Raw genomic sequence first — 21,412 nt, forward strand, 5'->3', positions numbered from 1 at the left:
ATTTACTTGACCTTTCTGTCTGCTTGCACATCTTTTTTTTCAGAGGAGCAGGAAGGATCTTGAAACTTCGTCTGAGCTCTAAAGATAAATGCCAAAAATGTACCTTAAAAGATTGAATTAAGAAATACTCTTTCTTTAATGTTTCAGTATGGATTGTCATTAGTCTGTAAGGAAATAGTCCTGTTGACTACACTGTTCCAACTGCTACTATTGATCTATTGATTAAGGCTCCAGGAAAAGGCTTCTTTTTGCTAAGAACTCATTAGTGAAATGGCTGCTTTTATAAAACTATCTCAGTATATAATAAAATCATTAGAGATTCTGCATGAATGCAGTTTTTTCACTTTAAAAGTTGGGTTTGAGCATTACCTAGCTTTGAACTTAAATAGCAAACTTAAGGCACTCATTAAAAATAGTATCTATGGACAGAGAGAGTTGAAGGCTCTGATCTTTATCAGATTGATAAATCAAAGGGCGTTCCTCCACTACTGTCTTGTGTTATTCCTGATGCAGAAATGCACAGATATCTTATTGAACCGTTCTCAGCAGCTCTTCTCGAGCTGCACAGCCAAGTTTGCAGATGGTCAACAGTGCTCTGTGCCAGTTTTTGACATTACACATCAGACACCTCTGTGCGAAGAACATGCCAAAAAAATGGTAAGTACAAAGACATCACTGTATTTATGTGCATTGGGAGGACCAGGAGTTTTAACCCCAGTCTTCCTATGAAATCTTCCTATGAAATAGCAAGTTTATGAACTTAGGAGTTTGTTTGCTGCTATTTTTCTTAAAAGGGTAAAACTTGCCAAACATTCCCAATTAGTATAAAGTATGTTGTGAAAATCTTTTACATAGTTTTGAGGATATAATAAAACACACATGGGAATATTCTTCACTGGAGGAAATTTGATTATTGTCTTGAATTGAGAAATAGAAGATCATTGTGAGGGATCCTGTGGTCATTTTATTTGGGGTCACTCCTGGTCCTTGGATCTGAATATAATATGAGTGTGGTATTAAGGACACTGCATCTTAAGTCTTAGGTCTCAGTACACGGGGCCCAAAAATGTAGATAGCAATTAAAAGGATGCAAATAATGGGTTTGATACTTTATTTACGCTTTAGTAACTAATAGAATTTATCTTAAACCTCCTTCAGGGATCCATGGATCCCAGAGAAAAAGCAGTGGCCTACCTTAAGTTGAGAGAACGGAGAAGTGAAGTTGATGTGCTTTGCTCTCCTTTTATGACACCAATCTTCCAGAACAAAACCTTTAGGATAATTCACAAACCCACTTCTGCCCAGCCCCTCCTTCAAGGCTTCTTGTCCTACCTTCAATTAGGTGTAAAACTGCCTTTTTTGTTTTGTTTTGTTGGGTTATTGAAAGTTTTTTGTTACTGTTTTTGTCCAGCCTCTCCAATAATTGCAAATTACAGAATTTTTTTGATTAAAATGTGAGGGTTTGTGCTACACAGATCTGTATGGGGTTCCCTCCTCTTCTAGCCAATCTTCAGTATGTCCTTCAAGGTTTACTTCTGTAGCAAATATAGTCCTCTGCCATTCCTAGTATGATGGCAACTGAAGACTGATGATGGTTTGATTTACTTTTTAATGTGTCAGTGATTGCTGTTCAGAAGTAATAAGGCCATAATTATTTACCCACATCCTTATCCTAGTCCACCAGTATTAATTTTGTCTCCTCCTCTGTTATGTCTGTGCACTTGAGGATTCTGGCTTCAGCTGCTGCACATTATCCACATTAACACCACCTCACAACAGCCTTTTGTCTTTAATACTTACAGGAGTGCTGCTAAAGGTTACAGTTTTGCAGTATTTAGTTAGGATTCGCTATGATAATTTTTAAAGTGACATTGCACAATCTGCTATTTACAATACCTAATAATTTGGTTTATGTTATTATATCTATTGGGGTCAATGAGGAAGGAAACAGCTCAGTTTTTAAAACTGTGTCTGCATGTAAACTAACAGTCCCTCTTGCATTACATTCCACATGCCTGTGGAATGACCAGCGTGAAAAAAGCAAGGAAAGTAATACTCGTTCTTAATATGCTCCCATTGGTATTGTTTTGCTCCCAAAGGATAATTTCTTGAGAGGGGACAGCTCCCGTAAAGTTCAGCACCAGCAGCAGAGGAAACCCAGGAAAAAAACGAAGCCACCTGCACTTACCAAAAAACACAAGAAGAAGAGAAGGCGAGGCCCACGCCGGCCCCAGAAACCCATTCCTCCTGCAGTGCCCCAAGGGAACCTCACCATGCCTGCCAGTGTCTCACTGCCAGTAGAGATACCCCACATTCGGTCAGTGCCCTTCCTGCCCAGTTTCCCACTGCTGGCCTGAGCATTGTACCTGCCAGTGTGCACTGTACAAAGCTGCCAAGCAGCATCTGGAGCAGGGCTAAATATTGCATCTCCATGTGACTGTTTGAAAAAACTTTTAGAGTGGGTCATTTCGGATTTGAGCAACTATTGGGTTTGATGGGTAAAATATCTTGCTCCTGATATTGCCTTTTATGTAATTAATGAGTAGCCTAAGTGTAAGCTTCCTAAAGAAACTAACTAAAAGCATTTTTTTCCTGGATAATGGAGAAAAAGATGTGTGGGGGAGCATCCGTTGTAGATGGATATGCACTGATAGTTGTCCTTTGGAGCAAGCAGAGTTGAACACCAGGGACTAATGTTCCTTTCTGTTCAGGAGCCCCTCCACACCAGAGCTCAGTGCCGATGAGCTGCCTGATGATATCGCCAATGAAATCACAGACATTCCACATGACTTGGAATTGAATCAGGAGGACTTCTCTGATGTCCTGCCGCGGCTGCCCGATGACTTGCAAGATTTTGATTTCTTTGAAGGTACCATTTTATTTTATGCTAGCATGAGCAGTCAGTGAACTGAGAAGTGAGTGTTTCTAAACTGCATTTTGAGGAGTTGCTTGCTTTTCTACAGAGGTAATAAATTCTAGAGAAGGACGTGTGGATTTGCTCTGTTGTTTGTGAGCTCTGAAGTAAAGCAGACTTTAAGAAGGCTGTGTGCATAGTTCTCTGCTTGCTCATATAATTACTGCTCTGAAAATCGTAATTGGTTTAGTATTTTAATAATTCATTTTACATTTTTACTGCCTGTCAGGGTTATAGTTTAATCAAGAGTGTTCTCAGTAATGGCATCTTCCTGCCATCGAGTGGGGCTGGAATCACAGTCAATGTTGGCCTTTAAAAGAGAAGAGAGTGAGAATAGAATCTTTAAATATATTTTTGAAATTAGCTTTTGATCAGAAGTATGCTTGAATTTCTGCATTCTAAAGCTCACTCCCTATAACATATAACGAAGAAATTAGAACAGCCTGGTATGTGATTTCTTTGGTCATTTCTGATATAACATGGCATCAGACTGTGTTTGAATTGAAATTAACCTAAATTATACTCTCTGTGTAAATTTTAGGTCCAGGCTATAATGTAAGTAGAAAGAGGGATTGTGGACCATGTGTTATTGCAGCATTGAAGAAGATCTTACTTAAGCATTTTCACTTTAATTCTAGAAAGTTTAAGAGGCATCTCCTATTGTAGTGTGTGGAAGAAAAGGGGGAGAGGGGGATTTCCATTGAAGAGGAAGGTGTAATTTCATGGTTTTCTTGCCTTGCCTAGCTAGTGAACACTGATTCTGTGTACTGCAAGCCATGCTGGAAGGTTATCATACAATACAACTCCATACTGAGCTGTCTGTACATCTTCATCCTTTGAGTGCCAGGGCCAGGCTCACCTGAGGGCAGTGCACTAACTGGTGGTGTCTCTGTTTCTGCAGGTAAAAATGGAGATCTTCTTCCGACCACAGAAGAGGCTGAAGAACTGGAACGGGCCCTACAGGCTGTAACTTCTCTTGAGTGCCTGAGTACCATTGGAGTACTTACACAGACAGATGGTGTGCCAGTTCAGGAGCTGTCAGATAGAGCGATAGGGGTGTTCTCTACAGGTGCTGGAGCTCCAGGAATGCAGTCCTTGAGTCGAGAGGTTAACACGGATCTGGGGGAGCTGTTGAATGGGCGTATAGTACATGATAATTTCTCCAGTCTGGAGCTGGATGAGAACTTGCTCCGTTCTGCTACCTTGTCCAACCCACCTACGCCCCTGGCAGGGCAGATCCAGGGGCAGTTCTCAGCCCCAGCCAACGTTGGCCTTACTTCTGCCACTCTGATAAGCCAGAGTGGCCTTGGGGAGAGAGCCTTCCCGGGACAGTTTCATGGACTTCATGATGGCAGCCATGCCTCCCAGAGGCCCCACCCTGCCCAGCTGCTGAGCAAGGCAGATGACCTGATCACCTCACGACAGCAATACAGCAGTGACCATTCACACTCCTCACCCCATGGAAGCCATTATGATAGTGAGCATGTGCCGTCTCCCTACAGTGACCATATCACATCCCCTCACACCACATCCTTCTCTGGTGATAACTTGGCAGCTACCTTCTCAGCAGAGATGCCCATGATGGCACAGCACTTGCTCCCAACTCAGCTGGATGTGCCACTTAGCGGGGTGGTCAACCCCAGAACTCACTGGGGAAATCTTCCTGTCAATCTTGGGGACCCCTCTCCGTTTAGCAACCTTCTCGGTGCAGATGGACACCTCCTGTCCACCTCCCTGTCCACACCACCTACCACCTCGCACTCAGAGACCACACAGCCTGCCTTCGCCACTGTGACCCCCAACAGCTCCAGTGTGCTTCCGGGGTTACCACAGACCAGTTTCAGTGGCATGGGTCCTGCCTCCGCTGAACTCATGGGCTCCACCTCCCCTAAACAACAGCTCCCTCAGTTCAGCGCAGCCTTTGGGCACCAGCTGAGCTCCCACAGTGGCATTCCCAAGGACCTGCAGCCCAGCCACAGCTCCATAGCTCCTCCCACGGGCTTCGCAGTGACCGGTGCCACCGCTACCAGTACCAATAACGCATCTGCGCCCTTCACCACCTCCAACTGAGCTTGTCTGCCTGGCTCCCTGCAGGTAGATGGGGGACCTGTGTTTTCTATCTTTCCTTTTTTCCTTTCTCTATTTTCTCTGTCTTCTCTTCCCTTTTTTTTAAGAGGGGGTTGAGAAGAAAACCCCTGCTTCAGTACTGACCAGGGTTAGCCCTCTGTGAACCTTGCTGTAGCATTCACATGTGCTTGTTAGGCACCGGTGCTCATTTATTGCAGGCAGGTTCACTGTTCCCCAATAATTCCTTAAGGATACAGCACAGTTACTGGATGTAATTGATCTCAGCAGTAAGATGTAGAAATGGGAAGATACCTCCGATCACCGATGCATGTTACTGTTCCCTAGGGTTCGGATCAGTGCTTGCCATCCCATTAGCATCTGGTAGAAAGTTTTCCAGTGGGCAGAAGTCTCTTGATACATTTATTTTTTTTTTTAATTTACTCTTTCCCCAAAGGTAGCATCTGGCATGGAAAACTTGGCTGCACACATTGATTTGAGAGTGGTGCACTGAAGTCCTAAATCAAGATCATGATTCAAGGATGAGTTTGGCAGTTTCTTGAAATAGTCTCTTGACCTCCTCTGTGTGTGTATGTGTGTTTGGGGTGCAGGGAGCAGCAATTCCTTTTCTTCTTTTGGTGAAGAAGTAGAAGTTGTCCCCTTCCAGAACTGGTCACTGTTCTTACGCATGCTGATTTTTGGGGGTTTTTTACTATCATGATTTGTAATTCACTGAGTAGCAAAGGGATCAGTTGACTGGTTGCCCATAAATTTGAAGGCTGATAAGAAGTTAGCCCAGGGAAAAAAAAAAAAAAAAAGAAAGATAAACAGAAGGATTGAAATATAGATCATGAATTAGAGAAGATTCCTGTGAAAAATTCCCTTCCTTGCTGAATTACAGTGGCCTTGTAGCATTGATGATTTGCCTTTTCAAATGTGTCTTTGTCCAGAACTCTTTGCCTGACAGGCTGACAGGAATTTCCCAGCTGACACAAGGAAGAATTAGGTTGGTTTTCTGCCCATCCACACAAGCCTAGGTCAGACCCATTTTAAGTTTCAAATGGATGCATTTCTCACAATATGTCTAACTAGTGAGACTTTCTTGGACAGTTTTTAATCCCCTGAGAGCCATATAGTTTTTCCAACACTTGTAGGGTTTGATGCTCTGTTTGGGAAGCTGAATGTATGTAAGGAACTAACAGGTACCTATCAGCAGTCGTGGCTAACCAAAAGAGAAATCACTAAGGCAAAATAGGTAACAATTCCTTCTGTCTGCAGGATGGTTTTGTTTGTACTGATCACCTGCTAACGACAGTATTCACTCTTTGGTAGTAATTGCAGTTCCTAAAGAAAGGAGTCAGCTAGGTTTTAGATTTTTAAAAATAATAATTATTTTTTAATTTTGTTTTTTAAACCAAGAGGTAATAGCAGGAGAAAATCTGAGGTGTTTACTTGCATCTCCTTATCAAGAAGGAATTTGCTTATGACTCTATAGGGCTCAAACTTGCTACTGTACTCTGACTTTGACTGTAAAAGTAGCTCCTGTTTAATACAAGTCTCTGCTCTTCTTGGTTTGTTTCAGAGATGCAGATGAGAGAAAATAGAAAATTCTACATTTCAGTCTTGTACTGTAGATGATGGATTTTATTCTACCTTACAGTAAAAAGTCCTACCTGTGTTTATTCTAGTCTATTTCAGGAAATTAAGAGAACCAAGCACATGTAACAGGGAGGCCTAATAAACTTTCTGAGCAAAGGAACACTGAATGAAGTTTAGTTGCTATAGGAATTCATTTTGTTAGCAGTCAGGCACATGCCAAAATATCTGACCCAAACCTCTCCTTCCATCTTCCTAAGGAACAGAGTTTAAATGGGATAGGTCTTGTGTCTTCTTACTATTGTAGCAATCATACTATCCCTCTTTTCTTGAATGCTCTGTCCTCTTTAAATATAAAAAAGTATGGATGATGCATATGTCCTTTTCTGAAATTGCAAGTGTATGTGGGTGGAAGAAACAAAAATTATTTTCATGCTTCTGTTATTATGAAGTCATTATTTCATACTTGGTAAAATAGATCTTAATAATATAAGCCGAATATTTCAAGTGGTGATTTAAATATGTTTGTAACACTTATATGTTTTTAAATCACATAAAAAGTTTAATTGAAGCCTATGAAATCCTGCTTGTGATTGTCCTGCTGATTGAGGAATGCCCAGTGATATTGTGAATGAGGCAAATCTGACAAGGCTTTTATTTATTTTTGTATTATGTTACCCATACTTTATTGAGGAGACAACTGTTTGATTTGCAGATGATTTTTATTGTGTTCATATACCTTCTTCAATGTGCTGGGATATTTGACTGAAAAAGAGTGGAGATCTAGTATACCAAATGGTTAATTCTTTCATCTGCTTGTGTATTCATGTAATTTTAGAGGGTGTTAATTTCTGTGTACTGCTTTCAGGACTTTGATCTTTAAATGGTTCTTGTGCCCATCAAACTTCTAATGAAGCTGCAGCTAGTGCAGAATATATTTGCCCCACATAATATTTTTCTTTCTTAGCAAATGCTGGGGGGAAAGAGAGGATAGGAAGTGAGAGCCAAGCTCTGCTAGGTTGCATTGGTATAAATTACAGAGGCGCTTTCTGGTCTAAGGTCATGGTGAGTTTGTACTGGTCTAACTCAGAACAGAACCCAGCTCCTAATCTGTGCATTGATTTAGACAGGGAATTTCAAAAGCTGTCAGAGCTATGCAGGTCCATGATTACTGTTTGAAATCAATGCCTTTTATGTACCTGCGTTTCTTTAAAGTAGCTTAGGAGTCAAGTCTCTTCCCCCACTTAGATTTCAATTTTTGTATATCGCTTGATGACTCTTCCCCTGAAAACTGACTGCGTAATATTTTTCCATGAGCAAACTAAGTTTGCAATAAAGCTGCACTTTCAAAAATAAACTTCAGTTTGTATACAATTGAAATAGGAATCCCTCTGTCCTGTCTGCCACAGTGTTCTGAAACGGGCTACCACTCTTGCCTTTTCCTGGTTCACCTCTCATTTTTTCACTATTACCAATTTCATGGTTACATGGCTACCAAGCAGTTACGGGTCTTGATCTTAGCTTTACAAGGTGGATCATTCCAGGTGGGTTTCTACACCCACACAACCTGTTGACTTCAGTGCATCAGTGTTTTACTGTTGGATGCAAGAGATCTAATTGAGAGGTACGTGTAGTGAGAGATGTTTCACATCTCTTCCTCTGGGAAATCCTGTTGGCCTGGTTAAGGTGGTCCTTGAGGCTGTTATTTATGTGGTTCCCAAGTAGAATCCATGCTCCCTCACAAATGTTTTTGAGTATCAGCTCCTATAGCAATTAGCATTCTTGTCACCCCTTCACCAAAGAGCCAGTGTAGCAATTTCAGATGCTCAATACCTGTTGTGCCCTTTATGTGTTGACAAATGGAATAAGGCTAGTTGAACCTAAAAGTTAATTTCTTCACATAAGATTGGAGTTTTAAAGAATGAAAAAAATTAGACATAGAATAGAATAACATTTACATAGTTTTGGCAATAGTAGCACCTCAGTCAGTCTCTGTTCAAAAGTACTTAACACAACATGATTTTTGACAGTGTACAGAGGCTTATCAGGAATAGCTTCATGCTCTCCTGGTGCATAAGGCATTCTTTAAGACATGCTTTGATGTTTCCTTTCTCCTAGGAGCACCTTACACCAGCTTTGAGGGGAACCATATGCACTTAGATACCTCAAAGCTGATTTGTTCTTTGGCTTCATAATTATGATACGAGAACTTTGTTTCCTCCTGCCTTCCAGTTCTTCCAGATTCATGCTTAGATCCCTTCTTGTTAGTAGCATGTTTCTCTCTATGGCTGAGCATACGGGCTTTAAATTGATAATGCTGAGAAGTAGCACAGTTGCAGGTCTGCCTCAGGCACTGTGGAGAAAATGGCAACAGGTAGATTTCCAACTGAAAATGGGGATTTGCAGTTCTCATTTGGAAAGCATTGAAAGCCCTGAGAAGCATATCGCCTGCTAGGCAAAAATCAGAGAAAAGAAATTTTCAAAGAGAAATTGGACCTAATAGCAAAGAGAAGCCAAAGGGGAGTGGTGTTTTATTTTGGTGGGTTGGTTTTTTTTAAATAAAAGGAAGAGGAGTATTGAAAAATTGGGTTATTCCATTGTGAGCTGCCACCGGCTTTAGAGGTATGGCCAAAGCAAAAGACCTAGGACTGAACCTGCAGACCAGTAGCCAAATTCAGTCTGAAGCTTTGTCTTTGTGTAACAACATCTAAATACAGTCTGGAGTAGTATCTGCTTGCCAAGAGAGTCCTGCAAAGGTGTACAATAAACAATGGGCAGTTTTCTTCCCTGAGAAGCTGGCCCTGGTGGCCACCTATGCTACTTCTGAGCTCCAGCTGCTCCCTAAGCTCCTGCAGCCTCCTTGCTGCTGTGTATCCCTGTAGGCATTGTCAGGCCTCCAAGGGTATTTCTCCCTGTCTTTGTGCTGCAGTGAGCTAAATCAGCTCATGAATTCTCCAACAGTATGAGCTTTTGGGCAGAGAGGAGGGAAAAATCTTTAGAAGAGCCAGCTACCTGCAGTTAACCTTTCAAGACTTGCAGGGTGCAGGACAGTGGCAGGAGGTGCTTTCAGCCAACAAACAATAGAAAGGTTACCTGCAGTGATCTTTGGCAGTGAGACATTTGTGTGGCTGTCCAGGCAGCTTCCTTGGTGGAACTGGGGTATTTTTTCTTTTGTATTTTTACATGTGAAGGAGTCTCCTGTACAGACCTCTTGCAAGGTCCAGTGGTGGCAGAAATAGTAACTGAAGGAATTGTTTGAGGCTAGTGTGCTGGCCGGATCTTTAGGTCTTTCTCACCTTCTGATCACAAGGTCTTTCTGATCTTTTGGGTAACATTTAATGATGGGGATTTGTGGGCTACTTCTCATACCTCCTTTATTTCCTTCCACTCTACATTCTTCATCATTCTTGCTTCTATTTTCCCATTCTCAGACACTTCTCCAGTGTAAGTTATGCCACCTGGTAGGTCTTCTGTGGTTCTGAGCGAATTTCACTGTAAAATGGAAAGGAGGAGAGATTTCTGCAATTCATAACATATATTTGGATGCTAAAATGACAGTGCAATAGATCAAAGTATTTCTCAGATCAGTGAGTAGGGAGATGTTTCACAGCATGCTAATATGTCCTGAACTAGATGCTGAGGGTACATTGATCATGGGAGTGCACATGCTAGCAGTGAATATACAGGCATTTTTAGCAAGAATTTACCTTCTCAGAAGTTCCTTTTCTTTTGAGATGTGTATCAGTAGAAAGACACAAATTAAAATTTAAATTACCCTTTCTTAATACGCTCAAGCCCAAATAAAAGTAAGGAGGGTTGGTGACAGAAATCTATTTGTGTTCACTAAACTTAAACTTGGACTTCAGGAGAGGTCTGGTCATAAGAGACCTTAGTTCTGATCAGTTAAAGTTTCAGTCTTGTCTTTAAAACTAGACAAAAACAGTATGGTTGGGAAAGAAAAGTTTGGGGGAGGAGAAGGAGTTAGAAAAGATTCATCTTAAAACAATTTTCTCACTTGTGTCTTCAGCCTCTTTTTAAGAAAAAACCCCAAACAATAGTGACTGTTTTCCCTTTGCTGTCAGGTACTTCTTATTGTTGTTGAGTTCCTTGGTTCCCCCTGTTCCCTCTGCTCCTTCTCTAGCTGCTGTGGAATGAGGTAATGTAGTGGAAGCATGAAAGGACACAGTGAGCATGGCTGTAAGTTGACAGCAATGGTTGGAGAAGGCTTTCTTTATCTGTCTCCTTGAAGTAAGTGTTGGCACCTTTTCAGTCTACTCTAGGTCATAGAATTTGGTCTGGAAGTGAATAGGATGAAACTTGGCCTTTTGACCATAAAACTGTACTTACTTGTTGTAGAAAAATGCATTCTTCCTACTCCTCTTGCTATTCCCCCGACACACACACAGTGAGATGTCCAGAGTTACCCGCGTGTCGAGTACGTAGGCATTTTGAACTTGGTCCAGTAATGCTAATGTTTAACTCGCTTTCTGTCGTTGTCAGCTGGTGCCCACGGAGATGAACTCTGGATAGGTAACATTCCCAGATACCCTCTGGAAAACTTTAACTTTGGTGCAGATTGCTCTGATGTAGCTAACTGCGATGGCATTGGCTTCTACCTTGGAGTGGACTGATTTACCCTGAAATGACTCTCTAACCTGCGTCTTAAACAGTGTAGTTGGTTCTGGTGCAAATAGATGCATTCTGAAGTGATGGACATTTTGATTCTCATACAAAATAGCTACATCCTACCAGAAAGGGTTGAACCAGTTTTTCTGAACAGTGATGACCTTCACTGTACAGTTTTGGGTATGTCTCAGGGATTCCTTGTGGAAATAAGGGCAGTTAACAAAAAAAAAAAAAAAAAAAAAAAAAGAAAGAAAAAAAGAGAAAAAAAAAAGAAAAAAAAAGAAAAAAGTAAATAGTTTTAAAAGTAAATAATAATTTAAGGTAGAGCGTCACCTAAGTGAGAGCGCAAGGAGGAGAAATCTTTGTTCAGTTTTATAGTCAACGGTGTCTGGCTTACGGACTCTTTCTCTTCTCGGGGCTCTCATCTCAAGTTCAACATACAGAATCTTTTTCATCACGCTCAGCTTTAAACTTTTTATTTAAAGATACCCTTCCCCAATGAGCTTTCAGAATACTTATTGTAGATTTTAAGAGAAATGGTATATTAATTTATGCTATTAACATCACCTCATAAATTATAAGTTTTATACTAAAGCTGTATTGAGTGTAATGAATTATGTTGCATATGTGTTTTTAATAGCTATAAAATTATATACAAGCTTTTTTGGAAAAACAAACTAGTGAAGCACCTTTTTACACTGGATCTTTGCCGTGTCAAGGTGTACAGCTATTCTTTGCTACCTTGCAGATATCTATATCTATATATAGATATATATATAAATAAAATAAAATGGTATCCTGTATCAACAAGTATAGAACTCTTTTTAACCCTTATATTACTGTTCCTATAACTCTTTTTAAATTTTGAGTGTTACATTCTGCAATAATTTATCCGTGGTTTGTACCTATGATTAGAAATTTAGTTACAGGGTAAATAGATCAAATTTAAAAATCCAACTACTGTAGCTGGGAGTTGTGAACCAAGTTTGTAAGACCTTTTCTTTTTTTTAATGTATTTATTTCCAGTTAGCTCTGTGAGTTGGAATTTGAAAAGTTGGAACATTAGGAATCTACAGTGTCTTATTCAGGAATTTTCCCCTCCTTTCCTCACAAAGGAATTCCCACTGTGACTTATAAATAGAATTAGACTGCTTGTGTGCATGTATGTATTATATATACACACAAAAAATATGCATTGGGGGGGGATGTATGTGCGATACGAATGTGTATATTGTATGTAGGTCATAGTTTTGTAAAGAGAAAAGTAGTCAAGAGGTGATGGAATGTATTGTAGAAATGTGATTATTTAGTAGGGGGTTGTTATGTCCTCACTGTTGTATAAATAACTGAAACTCTCTACTATATAATCTTCTGTTATAAGGCTAACTCTGATATCATGTCAATTTTACTGTTTTTCAAATGAGTTGCTTTGAGCCCTGTTTAAAATGCCATGAAAATACCAAGCTCCCAAAGACAGCCTTTAAATAAAACAAATAGGGGAGGAGGAGTGATGGAAGAAATGAGTTTTTGAGGACAAACTGAATGGACAGGTTTGCATTCAGTGGGATGGAGAGGCATGAGAATTTCTGTATCTTTACAAATTAATACCCAAATCTCCTATGGTCTGAGTTGGAAAATGTTGTCAATCAGCATACTTGTGTTTTCCAATTAGATTGTAAGGGGTACTGTTTGTGCAGTGGTCTCCACTCCATAAAAGGATCTTGTCTTCAAAGCAGATTTTTTTCTCTTCTGAGGATATTTGTGCATATCAGTTTTGCCCCAAAACTGCTGTTGTGGGATTGCAGAACAAAATACTCATTCAGTCAAGGGAGTTTAATTTAGGCTGTGAAATTCTGAATTTGATTGTGACCACTTACCATTTTTTCATCATTGGAGAAGGAAGATTTCTTTATGAGAGCTCTCACTTGAAACTGTGAGAAGTCAGAAACATTCTTGCAGATTTGCTTACTCTTCATACTGTTCTATTTAGGCTGGAGAAAACAACCTAATCGTTATTTATTCGTACGGTATCACTTCCAAGCATGATGATCCTGGTGACTTTGAAAACCTTTTTAGAAAAACAGAGCTTCCACTATTGAACAGAAATCTGAATTTTTTGCAATTTTTTTTTTAATATTCCCCTCCATATCATTATGTTGATACTCTCCCAGGCATCCCTCCCCCTTTCCTTCTCCCCACAATTTGTTTCTGGCACATATGCATACAGGTGAAAAGGTAGGGAGGTGGAAGTTGTCAGAAGCCTTTTCTTCTGCGTATTTGGTGGTAATGGGAATTAGGAACATAAATCTTTATGCCTTTATGGAGGAGAATAGACCCATTTTTGTGTATACCTGTACAGAGAGTTATATCTGTATATGAGATAATGGTAGCATTTTGCTGAATGTGGACTTGCCCTCATGATGTATAATAAATATGTATGAATGCAGTCAATCTAAATCTATATATACATGCATACAGATTGATAAATGGAATATAACTTGTATCACACACCTGTGCATTAGCTGTAACATGAGTGAGTGTGTGAGCTAAAGAGAGGGACTATCCACGTAACATACATGTAACAGGTAAGCACTTGTGCCAGACAAGTTGTTTTAAATTCTTTTGAGGTGTCTGAATGACTCAGAGACTAATCTGAGCTCGACCACCATTGGTTTGTGTTACCTCAGCCCTCACAGTGGAGTTTTCTTGCTATGTCTCTGCTTTTGTTTTGTATTTAGTCTCATTGAGGCCTCTTGCAAAATGCCAACTTCTTCTGCTTCTCTGCTCCATTGCCTCCATTCCAGCTCCTTGTCCCTGCATCTCTGCAGTTTCTCTTGCTAGCAGCAATCAGCTTTAATGGCCCAATCCAGCTCTGCTTATGCATGAAGGAAATTCTCTTGGTGACTGGAGTGGTAGCTGAATTGGGCCCTGAGCACCTGCTTGAATTTATGCAAACCTCCTCAGCTTCAATTGTGATTCAGTAGGACTGTGATTGATTTGCAGATGAATACAAACTTTTCATGGAACCTGATGCAAAGCTTCCTAGCATATTAAAAGGTTAACCGAGCATTATATGTAAGTGGTCAAAATGAGAAAACTGCACCCACCAAATACTACCTTCCAATTTTCAACCCTAGAGAGAAAAAAGAAGTTTGATTTGTGTTTCCCATAATACAGGCACTAAGCAGAAGGCAGCCCTGTGCTCTGTTCTGAGCAATGGGGTTGTCATAAAACATATCAAAAGAAACATAGTTTGTTACATCTTACCATAAAACATTTTAAAATGGAGTGCAGAGTTGACCATTAACATGCTAGCACTTTGCATCTAATTGTGTATTTGGTGATCTTGCTTATGCAAGTAAATTATGGGCTTAAGTGTTTTATTTTCTGTTTTCTGGCTAAATGGAGCTTCTATATCCTTTTAGCAGAAAGCACCTGTCAGCAACCTGCTCAGTCACATTGAAGTGCTGTGTAACTTAGGCTTCAGTTTCAGAGGAGAATGCTGCTCCAGTTCTGTCATCGAGCCATACTGGATTCCATGTTTTCAATATGGCTATGACACAATTTTTCTTGGCCACAATTCAGCCATGGAATTTTGTCTTCCTTGCCTTTCTGTTAGAAAAAGGTAACTGGTGTGCTGTTCCATCTGAGCTTTCATGCAGTCATACATGACTTCTATGATACATATGTTGGGGCGTGTGTATGGGTATGTCTGTGTACTGCGTGTGGATAATGGAGATTGATATGCACACGCCTGTTATGCTATTTCAGTTTATGTATGTGGAGAATGTACCTTTTGGTTATCTCCTGATATATACTCATGCATACCTTTATTAAATATGTATATAGAGTGTAGGTGTCCTGCATATACATATGTATATGTTACGAAACTTGGTTGGCAATTTTTTTCCACACTTTTTTTTTTGCAAATTGCTCTCCCTCATTACTTATTTTCACTGAAGCTGCATTATATAGAAGAAATGGAGAAATGTGTTATCAAAGTTTTATTTTAAAAAGGAGACTTTTAATTATCTAAAGCCATTTGTAATTGTCTTTTGAATTTTTACTAGAAGGGTTGTTATTTTAAAGAGGAAAAGAAAAAAAAAGGAAACAAAAAAACAAAAGCAAGCAGACAAGCCCTTACTCCTACCATTGTTTAGGTGAAAGAAATGAAAACACAAGTTTCTAAGTGTGTTTCTAAGGCATACAGTAATTGCATTCTGCCCCATCCCCCTTTTGTCCAATTATAATTAATGATTCATGATTTTCTTTTTCCCTCAATACTTTTGTAAATCATTGTTCACCTCCTACATTCAATAGTACTGATATCACTAAGGAGATTTCATGTCCTTCTGTCCTTTTTAGGAGAAATACCAGTACATCACTATTGTGTTTCATTTTAACATACTTTGTGGAGAATGGATGTTTTTATTGAAGATGTCTGTAACCCGTCTAACTTATTTAATGTGAGAAGCCTTCATTGGAATCTATCGTCTGTTTGTTTCCAACAAGTTCAAGTTTCTGCAACTGTTTTTTCACCAACATGTTAAATAATTCCCTTCTTATTTTATGCCTGAGGTTTTAAAATTTGGGTTTGTTTTTTTGGTTTTTTTCCCCTCCAATTTCCAAAAATGTTTATCTACAAGTGGAGCAAAATGGATGTCAGAAGCTCAACCAATATCCTTTTTGCAGTTAAGGGTAAATATATTTATCCTAGACTTAGTAAAAGAAGGTGGCAAATGGACAATCTGAAGTGCTTAGAGGGAATGCTCTCTCTTTTTAAGGCTGTCTCCGAGAAGTTTGTGTTTGGTGTCATTTTAAAGGTAGCTTGATCATGCTTTGATATCAGAAACAGCCTTGTAACAAAGAGCCTCATACAGTTTTTTGGTCACTAGAGTTTAAAATGTAAACAAGTTGCAGTGGGAAAGCAAAGGTGAGGCAGTGTATTTTGAACCAGTGAATTGTAGCTTGCAAACGTACCTGATTTTGAAGTAACTGCATGGTAGCAAGGATTAGCAGTCTCTTACACCCCTTCCTTCTTCCCTCTCATCCCTGACACATGTGTTCAGCATACCATACATTGGGAAAAATAAGCAACTTCCTCCAGCAACGCTAATCCATTTAATGACTGCTTAAAGGGAACATACAAACGGGCAGTGCCGCGTCCCGTCTCATGGTATTAGCTGGCAGACTGGCTAATACGCACAAACAGCCCAGCCCAGCTCGCTTCTGTGGATGTGTCGCTTTGGGAGAGTGTGGTGTGTGGAGGTGCCCAAGAAGAAGGGTCTCTCCCTGCAGGGTCCCTGGCAGCAATGGCAACTCGCACCACTGCTTCTAGTGCTGGAGGCTCACGGACAGCATTCCAGGGGCGGGGAGGAAAGCTTGTGTTTGTACTTTCCCTTTAAATAGGAAAGGTTAGCTCACATGTTCCTCATACTTCTCAATGAATGTACTGTATTACCATTTAAAAAAAAAATCAATTAAATGATAATAGATTGGTCTCCTTTTGTTATCTGGTCCTTGTTTAATTTGTTTAAGGGTTTTTGTATACAAAAGTTTACATTTTTATGTATATTTTTCTTGTGTAAAAACTGATGTAATATGTGTATAAAACACTGTATGTATTATCTGTATATAGTGTGACAAAATGATTTTCTTTCTTTCTTTTGGATGTATTAATAAATCTTGCTGTGAAGTAGCTGTGTTTACTATGATGAAACCCTCTTCTCCAAGCCATTTTGCCAAGTCCAAGATGTATGGATATTGCCCAGGATGAAATCTACTCCATAAAGTGTTTGATTGGTGTTTTTTTTTTTTTTTTTTTTTTTTTTTTTTTTTTTTTTTTTTTTTTTGGTTTTTTGTTTTGTTTTGTTTAAAACATATCGTAAGTACAGTTATTAAACTGTCCTTTGCTTAGATTGCTGTAGAGTCTGAGTCAGCTCTTGCTTATTCTCTGTTGCTTTCTAATGACATTAGGTAATTAGTTTTGCAAACAACCTGGGGTCTTCAGTCTCAGTCCTGATTCTAATTATAGTCCTTTCTAGCTCTGGATCACTGGTCTGGAGACCACATCCTTTTCATCCTGCTTTTCAGTTTGAGGAAGTCTAATTTAAGGGGTATAGAATAGAATTTTCTTATGTATGTTGTTATGTTTTCTGAGATTTAAAAAATATATACCTGCTTCATCAACAAAACTGGTTAAGTTGGAGTTTGGCATTATTTGATGATTAGCATGTGGATGAGAAATGGTGGTGCTGTGGGGTCTGGTCAGCTCTCAGGCAGGCTTGTCAGGCCAAGACATGGATATTACCTACATTGGTCAGACACTGGGAATCAGCACCACCTTGTTCAGGTACAGCTGCTGTTTGTGCCACCCTGCTGCAGCTGGTGCCAACAGGACTGCCTTGGCTGGCACTGCCCTTCCAGTGCCAGGGTTGAGCTTCCAGAGTGGTTTTCCACAGTAGCTCGAAGGATGTCCTCTCTTTAGACAGAACTAGCCCTTGGACACTTTGCGGTAAGTAGACAGCTGCTGCATCTCCCTCTCACCTTTTGTTTTGGGAAGTCTTTTGCCTCTGCTTTCTGACATGAGGGTTTGTGCTTTCAGTGGTGTTTGCTTTGCTCATCTCCATCTCCCAGCGTGCTTGAGGTTGTGACTTGTGGGGGAGCAGTTGTGTCCTTGGTGAGGTCGTCTCCCAGGTTCTGTTTTTCATTAGCAGTCTCAATGCTGACCTGGTCATCGGAATAACAACCAACAGAGATTGATGAGAGAGAGATTCAGTAATTTGACTTTGTTTTAATGAACAGTGGCCCAGCTATTCTAGACAGTGTAATTAGGGCAGCATTTCACAGTACCTGGTTGTAATTCAGGCCGAGGGGTAAGTAGTGTCAGTGAATGGTGTAGTCTTTTATGCCAACACGTGCTGCAAAGGTTTCGTGGCAAAGATGAAACTGCTTTAATACCTCGTGTTCCCAGGAGATGGGAGTACACTGAAAGTGTCTCATCCAGACCTTTATCAAGACAGAGTGATGACAGAAAAGAACAGGTGCTTAAAGTCAACAAAAGGAGAGTGCAGCAGTGTAAGTTCAGTGCAATATGGCTGGAGAAAATCTACCCCAAGCTTGTCCTTTCTAGGAAATTCTCAAGATTATGGGCCTGAGGCAATTGGACACTCTAGGGGTAAGAGAGATCAGACAGTCCTGGGCTGTTACTGATGCAATTCTGTCTCTGCATGGTGGATATTATAAAGCTGATTCCTTCAAAGTGCTCCATCTCAAGTAGCACTAAAATGGCAAGAGGAGGATTTGATTCTTACAGTTAAAGTACTTGTTTAAAATCTGCTTTTAGGAAAACAGCAACAGTAAGTTGCTGTTTGGTGTAAGAGCTGAGGCTGTAATGAGGACTTAGAAGGTGGAAGTTAGGAAAATGGGGGCTCTCCCTGGGGATGACTCCCTGGCAGAAGCAGATGTGTCCACTGTGGTCCTGAATGGGACATTCCCCAGTGCGGGAAATGATGAGAGATGGATTGAGATTCCTCTGCTGCCTAAGGCAGAGACTGACTGACCTGTGGGGTTTTTTTCCCCACTGTTCTCATGAACACAGAAATGCTACTCTTAGAAAATGATTACATGGCTCTCAGTCTGAAACTTTACAAAAGCAACTAGTCATTGTTCTAGTGCTACATTTCAAAACAAAAATAGGTTTTGTTTGAAGTATCAATTCAGGAAGAATGTGGTACATTTCTCTTTGTATTTTAATAGTTCTCTCAAGCTCCAACAGTAGATTTTTAATAGCTGGCAATTATTTTCTCAGGAAAGCTCATTTATTTTGTACTTGAAAAGCAAGTGACATTTTGTTACAAGAGCAAGTGTTGCTCTGGTATTCAGTGAAGCAATTGGAAGGAGAAACCGTCATTAAATTTGGGAGCTGGCTTCCTGCAGAGAAACCTCTCTCCCACTATCATGACAGGCAATTGTCCCATCTGCAGGAAATAATGGGGACCATCTTCCACAGTATCCCCTGGAGCCTATACCCCAAGCACAGGGCTGGTACTCTGCTGCTTTCAGGTCTGAACTAGAGATACAGGATGCTTGTTTTAAGGGACTAAGAGGTGATTGTCATGTTTGCTGGCACGAGGTTCAGCCCAGGAATGACTGAATTGTTTTATTGTTATTGCTAATTTATAAATTGTGGAAGGTGCCAGTGAAGAGTCTTGGTACCACTGAATCTAGGGGAAAAAACCTGAAGTATTGTGCTAGAAAAGTCCCTGAGAACAAAGTATCTTTGATATTCAGGTGAATTCTTGTGCTTCTGTAGGGAAACAGTGGTACAGAAGTTCTGTCTATATCCAGTACCTCCCTTCACAGATGTCCTTAGGACCAAGAGACTCAAGTCTTGTTCACCACCCACACCTCATTTGTGAAGGCCAACATCTCCTTAGTGTGGAGGAGAGTCCTGCAATGTAAACTCAGTCTGCTCAGCTTGTGCACCAGCTTCAAGTTCCTGCCTGTTCAAAGTGTTTACTTTCACACTGTGCAACTCTGGTGGAAAAACCTCTTTGTAATCAGCCAGCCCCAAGGCACTTCTGCAAATCTGATTTGTGGGGCCCTGCTGTGGTGCCTGCCAGGCAGCTAGTGCTGGCTGGGCAGCTGAAACAGCCCTAAATGCTGCCCCATTGAACAGTGCTTTTCACAGCTCCCTTGTGTTCAGCAAGCCCATGTTTCCTGGGAGGGTGTCATGGACTTCAAACACTTCCAGTTTCCCCATTGCAACTGTGCTGGATGTAGTGATGGCCCTTTGCAGCAGGAGACAAAGCGCTCTGGTGACAGGGAAGGGAGAGGGTCTTTCCCAGCTGCAGACCAGAGCTATGAGCCTGTGCTGTGATCCCGGGGAGGGTAAAGTCTTGTGTCAGGAGCACAGCTGGCATCTGATATGGCACCCTCCCCTGTCTGCCTAGTCCTGTGTCAGAGCATCTACAGCATAACAGCATACAGTTCATGTTAAAAAGAACTTCACAGATGAAAAATATCCTGGTTTTTTCCAGGGGTTTAAGTGTGTTGAAACCTTTCTCCTCCACCTGTGGCTTTCTTGCACCAAAGCTTTGCATGTGCTGAGAGTGGCAGCACTTAGGAAGGAATGCATGGGGAATGCATACTGCAGCTGAAGGAGTAGCAACAACTCTTCCTCAGCCAACTTGTGCCAAAGCATCAGCAAGAACAGAGAGGCTGATTTATGTCAGATCTGGGCCAGTACTCTGCCAAGGTTTGATTTCAAGCTGTGAGTCTCAGTTATAATACTGCCACATTGGCAGAGATGGTCCACATTTGTGCCAGTGGAATTTGTGCAGAACCAGGCCTTGGAATTGCTCACAAAAATTCCCAAAGTGACTGTTGTTGCCATTTCCATATGGGACATGTGGTACATGGTTACAACTTCCTTGTATCTCTCCATGGTGGTGCCAATCCCTGTCAGAGTTAGGAGAGCTGCCTGAGTTTCAGGGGCATTAAAGTTCTTTCAACCAGTGTTGGGCAAGTCTTAAAGACTTTGTTGGATTTTATTTTCTATTTGCTAGGGAAAAATGTTCTTTGCCATCACCTCATTAGGAAGAACCCAGCTGGATGGCTAGAGAGGTTTAAGGGGTGATTCTTTAAGTGCCCAGAAGGATATGGATAGGTGAAATCCAAGACACATGGAGTTCTTCTCTGCATGTTCCTGTTGCCTGTGACTGCAGACATTTAAACTTGCTGCCTGAATCAAGAGACAAGTATTAGCATCAGCAGAGGATACCTCCTTAAATGTGCATTCTTTTATAATTTGTGCTCTCTGCAATTTGCATACATTTGTTATGGTTGCTTTAGTAAAGAGCTTTTTTTAGTCCAGTTGAGTGTTCAAGTCAGTAAAACCACTTGACTTATTTCTGAGAGCATGTGATTATTGAGTTTTTATTGGCTTTATTTTTTTCTTTTTTTTTCCCAACCAGTTTAATGCCTTGTTTAATCCTGCAGATTTTAATTTTTCTGTTTACCAACGTTTGCTCAGTGGAGCCAGCCAGTTTCCTCTGTTAATAAACTCTTTTTTTTTTTTTTTTTTTTTTTTTTTTTTTTTTTTTTTTTTTTTTTTCCCTGTTCTCCCTTGGGTCCTACTGTTTAATATAGCTTTTAGGTTGTTTTCTTCTCCTCCTTTTTTTCTAGTGTTTTGCTCATTCTATACAATGT

At 40.5% G+C, this 21,412-nt stretch overlaps 1 protein-coding gene and 1 long non-coding RNA gene across 8 annotated transcripts in view; one reads left to right on the forward strand and one right to left on the reverse strand.

Annotated features, from left to right (window-relative positions):
* INO80D (INO80 complex subunit D) overlaps nt 1-15,688 on the forward strand; it is a 45,439-nt gene extending 29,751 nt beyond the window's left edge. For 3 of the 5 annotated variants that reach the window (XM_083865073.1, XM_083865077.1, XM_083865076.1), the window contains 5 exons: nt 524-657; nt 2,100-2,317; nt 2,712-2,869; nt 3,816-5,008; nt 11,075-11,182. In XM_083865073.1, the coding sequence (XP_083721199.1) occupies nt 524-657; nt 2,100-2,317; nt 2,712-2,869; nt 3,816-4,984 (1,679 nt within the window). In that variant the 3' untranslated portion in view covers nt 4,985-5,008; nt 11,075-11,182. Of the gene's footprint in view, nt 1-523; nt 658-2,099; nt 2,318-2,711; nt 2,870-3,815; nt 5,009-11,074; nt 11,183-14,625; nt 14,721-15,565 lie in introns of those variants that run through there. The other 2 variants (XM_083865075.1, XM_083865074.1) reach the window with 2 other exon arrangements.
* On the reverse strand, nt 3,932-11,077 carry LOC310911495. 3 transcript variants are annotated; one of them, XR_014590519.1, is made up of 3 exons: nt 10,922-11,077; nt 9,944-10,066; nt 3,932-4,042 (listed from the first exon to the last, which is right to left on the reverse strand). It is a non-coding gene; the product is annotated as an uncharacterized lncRNA (long non-coding RNA). The 3 variants fall into 3 exon arrangements; XR_014590520.1 differs by lacking the exon at nt 3,932-4,042 and adding an exon at nt 5,009-8,927; XR_014590521.1 differs by lacking the exon at nt 3,932-4,042 and adding an exon at nt 5,009-8,927 and having other exon boundaries at nt 9,668-10,066.
* Nucleotides 15,689-21,412: the final 5,724 nt, after the last annotated feature.

This window comes from Zosterops lateralis (genome assembly GCF_965231275.1).
Source record: "Zosterops lateralis genome assembly, chromosome: 7".
NCBI classification, from domain to species: domain Eukaryota; kingdom Metazoa; phylum Chordata; class Aves; order Passeriformes; family Zosteropidae; genus Zosterops; species Zosterops lateralis.